We start from the raw sequence: 5,406 nt of genomic DNA, 5'->3' as shown, positions 1-5,406 counted from the left end.
AAACCCGGGGCGGCGACAAAGGGCACCACTGCCCCTACCCAGACACGCCGTCATGTGAAGATCCATATAGAGATATGGATTGACAGACTTGACAAAAATGGTAGCTGACTTTTATTAGTCTAAGGCTAGTAGTTTAGCCATTTAAAATCCATTTCCCAAAAGAGGGGAAAAAAAACCCTATTATTTCTTCTCTTCTTTAAAAATCCGTTAAGCCGTTGCTGCCAAAAGCAACACGCAAATGTTGGTGAAGGCAAAAGATTCCTAAAATTACCCAGCTATATGGTTATGGCCTTCATCACAAAGATAAAAGGTACATTTATTGTGCTGTCTCTCACCAGATTTAATTGGTAACTTTACAACATACTATATATTTGATGCTAGCAGGCAGACAGAATTAAAAACAGACTTTTTGACACTGTTTCTTTCCCCGCTCTTACAAAGTAGGGGACAAAGAAAAAGTCAAATTAAAAAAAATAAAATAAAATAAAGGAGAACTCATAACCCACTATAACACAGCATAACCAGGAGACCTCGAGGGGGTCCAAGCGCAAAAGTCCGCCCCTGCCCGCAGCCGTGCCCCGGGGCCGGCAGTGCCAGGGGGCCGGCGTTCCTTGGGGCCCCCCACACCTGCCTCAACAGTGTTAGTCCACGTGTTTAATGTCCTTTCAATTAGAAGTAATGCCATGTCGGTGAGTGCCAAGTGCTCCTCTGTTACCAGTTCATCATGGAGTTTCTGTTGAGGGTCATGAAAAACACTTGGCTGCTTCCTCCGGATCTCACCGATGCGAAAAATACCTGTTTGGAAGCAAAAAAAAAAAAAAAAAAAAAAATCATCTTCGTCATAATTTTTATTCTTATGAGGAAAAAGTCTGTTGTCTGGGTGGGCGTGGATAGCAGGAGCTGCCCCACACCCCATGGTTTGCTCTGCCTAAACCTCCCTCTCCGGCTAACAGCAGAAATTCTCCAAGGACCTAATGTCCAGTTCTCAGTTTTCTGCAGAGCTCAGGGGTGGACCCACGCCAGACTTGGATCAAATCAAACCACTTATTAGTAAACACGGTAATAAAACCTCCCTCGCTATCGCTCCCGAAGAGAGCAAGGTTTGGAACACTTTAAAAATACCAAGTTTATCACATTTTACTGTCTCAATACCATTTCTTATATGCAGCATTAATAAGACTGCTGTCAGTGGTCTGAATCCTGCTAAATGTTAACCATCTGGGTCATCGGCCGCTCCGCTGTGAAATGGTTTTCTTTGGGAAAGTCAGTCCTAGCATTCCAGCTGTTCCTGAAAGTAAAGCTCAAGGAAACTCCTTTCCCTCAATGTGCTCAAAGCACACAAACGTGACCAGGGCTCTATGAAGAATACAATTTCTGCTGCTTCTGTTGGGATCCACCAGCATCTGACTCCAGTGGTGGCCTTAAAAACTAAACAAGCTCAAATCTGCCTATATTGAAGGGGACAATCTGAAGCCTTTGTCCTTTTTACAACTAAAAATGAGTCAAACTTCACATGATTTTCATTGTTAACCATTTCTTCAGAAAGAGAAACAGCTGGTTTCAGTATTTCAAACCAGCAGTGACCAGTTGGGTCCTGTATTTTAGAAAGACTGAGGTGTTTTTTTTCCAGTTTTCTTAGGAATAAATAATCAATAGGAGCAAACCAGAAAAAAAGCCTCTTTAAAACCTGCAGAGTCAAGTGCTCAGAAGTTGGAGAAAAGCAGACTAGGGGTGTCAGAGCAACTTAAATTCAGCTTCTAGGGCAGCTGGAAGGTTAGGAGACAGTTTTCCTGCAGAGCTCCAGCCCAACTCCATGTGACGGGGAGGACAGTGCTCCACTAGTAAGCAGCTGCTCGATAAACTGATCGTGGCCTCAAATCTTATTTATTGCACGTCATTAAACCCTTCTCTGGGGACACAGCAAGCAGTTTCTTCACGTGTTTTGTGATCGTGCTCGTTACGAAAGAACTCCCTGATGGTCCCTATTTATCTCGGTGAAGCCTTGTGAGATGAGGAAATACCAAGAGCAGAAACAGACCTTGGAGTTCAACCATCTCTTCCATGCAAATATTCCTTTTCCTCCAGCCAGTTTCTCCCTGCACTGCTTGCACATCAGCAACACCCACAGCAGTGGTCATCTATGTGATGGCTGCATTCCCCACGCAACTCTGGTGACCCTCCAGAGCTTAATTTATCAGTGCTGCCCACAAGAGAACATGGGGCTCCATGGAGAAAACAGTTTCAGATGCATCAAAATGCATCTAAAGACTCATCAATTTGTTTCTGTGCCAGAGCTCAAGTCAGGGTCACTGAGGCATCCTTACTGCTGCTGTTCCTCAACTTTTGCAGAGTTTATTTGGCAGCCCCAATAGTTGATGTTCAGATGCAAAACTCAGGAGAAAGTCAAGCCAAGTCAACGCAGATCTCAGCTAGATGTGGAAGAAATCTTGTAGATCTTTCCACCACAGGCTGAGGTCTTCATCCACTGGAGAGAATTAATTTGGAGTGGGTTTATAGGCACTTCTTATTAAACAGGACCTTCAGATTAATTATTAACTGCAAGATAAACCAGATTTAAAGTCTAAAAGTAGTCTGTGGCTTAAAAGACAGATACCAGCTTTGAAGTGGACTTACCTTATCATTTCTTTCACATAGAAACTTTAACCTTTGAGCTCGCTTGTGCATAAATACTCCATCCAAATGTCCTGTTTCCACTGACCGGATTTCAATAGCTTTCTCTCCCCAGCCCATTATTTGATTGGAATGAATGTAGGCTGTCAAAAGGAAGTGTTTGGTAGGTGTTACAACGTGTGTTGAGCTAAATATTACACAACAGGTAGAAAAACCCTCATCAGCTGTTATTCAAAGCCTGTGTAGATCAATGGCAGAGCTCTGACAGACCGAGGTAAAAGTGGCCAGGCATGTGCCCACAGGGATAGCAGCACTTTTCATTCAGGGACTGGCAAGTAATTTAAAGAGAAGTAGTAAACTTCTTCTGATTGCTGCACAGCAGGAGCTGGGCAGGGACCTGCCTCTATGGGTTGTGGAGCTGAGGAACAGAGCCAGAAGAGCAACCCAAGTGCTCCCAGCTCCACACCCAGCCCCTCTTTCACTCAACACAGTATCCCACCAGTGCAACGGCTTACATTAAGTTTACACTAATCTTAATCTTACACTGAAGACAAACTGGAGCTCAAAACCTGAAGAATTCACTTCCTTTTATTATGGAGGACCCAAGTGTAGAAATTTAGCAACTGTATTTCTTATTTGGCTGAGAGAAATCTCCTTCGATAAACAAAAGCCCAAATGAGTCCATCTCAGGTTTCTCGACTCCTCATCTTACTAGCCCCTTGCCCTTTAAGGAGTGAAGAGGCAGGGCTGACGTACCCACGGAAGTAGGCATTTCTCCCCACTGGAGCACCACATCCTTAGTTATCCGCCCGTAGGTGTTGACGTACACGCCCTCGTCCTCGTAGCACACCAGCATCTCCATCCCGTCTGTTTTAGGCAGGATGACAATGGCGTGAGGAGTAATATTGCCCTGAATCTGCAGTTAAAAGAAACCCTAAAAGTCAGAATTACATTGAATGGAAGAAGGGAGCAGAGCCTTAGGAAAACAAAACCCCGACTCAACCTGAGAACAAAACCGCCCCCCATTCACCACACAGGAACTGGCTTGCAGAGATAAGCTGGAAGGGGAATAAACTGTCATGTTTACCCTACCATCAAAGCTGTCTAAGACATCAAGGATAAACAGATTTGGCAATTAGAGAAAGATCCCAGCATAGACTGCTCCAAGACTGACGCCTGATACTTGGCAGGAACAAGCAACTGCTGACTGAATCCATCTCCTATCCAAATTAAAGCAAATAAATCCAGAATTTTACAGCCCTAGGGAAGAAATATTCCCATTTTCTAGCTATCAGCCTCTAGCTCCAGGGGCAGCTACTGTGACTTTCCACCCATGTCTGCCCTTCCATAGCTAAGACAACACAAAATCATCCCAAATTACCCCAGTATTTCTCGTTATGCTTCTTGCCAGGTCTCACAGAGGAGACTCCGCTGCTCAGATCAGATTCAGCAGTTCCTGGATTTCATTAGTAACACAGGTTCTCCTAGACCAGCTTCTCATGCTGCTTGGGCCAACAGCATGGACAGAGCTTAAATAAGCCAATAAGAAAGTCCTCATCTACAGCAGTTTTTGTAGCACTAGTTTCTCTTGAAACAGCTGATGGACCTGCGAGAGGTCCTGTGCCAAGTCCCTGCTGTGAGGGGGCCTGGGAGTTTTGAGCAGCAAGCTTACTGAGATTTGGGCTATCCTAATCCTGCAACCTTCACCTGGGCGACCTGTGCTGCCTCAGCAGGACCATGTGCTGGTGAGCACATCTGGGACACCATGCAATAGGACAGTGCGCAGCGCATCCAGCTCTTAGTGGGTTTACGTTGTTCAACAACTAAAAACCTGGTTTCATGGTATCCTGCCTTAGACAGAGCTCCATTACTGCTCCATGAAGTGTACAGACAGATTCTCCTTCCTGTGGGACGTGGTGACCTTAAACCTGACTGCTTGGACAAGAGGCCAGAAACAGCCTGGGCAAATAACAAACAGAACCACAGAATCATTTTGGTTGGAGAAGACCTTTAAGATCATCAAGCCCAACTGTTAACCCAGCGCTGCCGTGAAGTCTGTGATACCTCTGAGTCCTTTTTAAGCAAGTATCGATGAGGATGACACTCGAGAATGTCACACCCATGGCAAGATGTCACCTGACCAGTCACCATGACCAAGCCACCAAGAGCCTGTGCCAACCTTGCTGGAGTGCTGTGCTGGGTACTCACGTGAGAGGGTATATAGATATCGTAGGAGTTCCCAGAATCTACATCGATCACGTGGAAACCAGTGTGTGATCCAAAGATAACCTTGAGTCTCTGACCCTCTTCTACAGTGAGATCCACGAGCAACGGCTTGTGCTGGAGATCTGCAAAAGACTTTTATAATCCCTTAAGTGAGTGTCACAGAAAACCAACAAACCCCCACAGCAGCAGCCTGACACGGTTTGGAAATCATGTTTGTTTGACTGTGTTTCCCAATAAATCTGTGGTTATTTATACTTCTGTCTCTCTGTTCCCATCTAAGATGCCTCAGAGGGTGCTAATCCCTCACCTCAGCCATCTCAGCAGACAGACACCCTTGCCAAGCACAGCTCTTTTCCTCCAGGAGCCCAAGGCCAGCCTTGAGGATTTGCTCTCCAAAGGAAGGTGACAGCTCAGTTTTACATCAGCATATCTACAGCTCTGCTTTGGGCAGCTGAAATGAGTCTGACTAGCAAAGACCTACTTTATTCAAGCTGCTGGATGCAGGCTGGGACCAGCTCCCTGGCATGGACCAATCCAGGACAGAGTATC

General features: G+C 45.5%; 1 protein-coding gene across 1 annotated transcript in view; it reads right to left on the bottom strand.

Moving 5' to 3' along the window:
* Nucleotides 1–96: 96 nt before the first annotated feature.
* The window catches only part of TNIK (TRAF2 and NCK interacting kinase), a gene marked incomplete at its 5' end in the record, with an annotated part of 74,660 nt that continues 69,350 nt past the window's right edge, over nucleotides 97–5,406 (bottom strand). The window contains 4 exons of the mRNA XM_008936123.1: nucleotides 97–795; nucleotides 2,635–2,774; nucleotides 3,388–3,547; nucleotides 4,840–4,989. Coding sequence (XP_008934371.1) covers nucleotides 712–795; nucleotides 2,635–2,774; nucleotides 3,388–3,547; nucleotides 4,840–4,989 — 534 coding nt within the window. The remainder of the gene's footprint in view (nucleotides 796–2,634; nucleotides 2,775–3,387; nucleotides 3,548–4,839; nucleotides 4,990–5,406) is intronic.

This window comes from Merops nubicus, unplaced genomic scaffold, assembly GCF_000691845.1.
Source record: "Merops nubicus isolate BGI_N331 unplaced genomic scaffold, ASM69184v1 scaffold3442, whole genome shotgun sequence".
Taxonomy (NCBI): domain Eukaryota; kingdom Metazoa; phylum Chordata; class Aves; order Coraciiformes; family Meropidae; genus Merops; species Merops nubicus.
The sequence above is the reverse complement of the archived record's forward strand: the minus strand, read 5'-3'. Positions and strand labels throughout refer to the sequence as shown.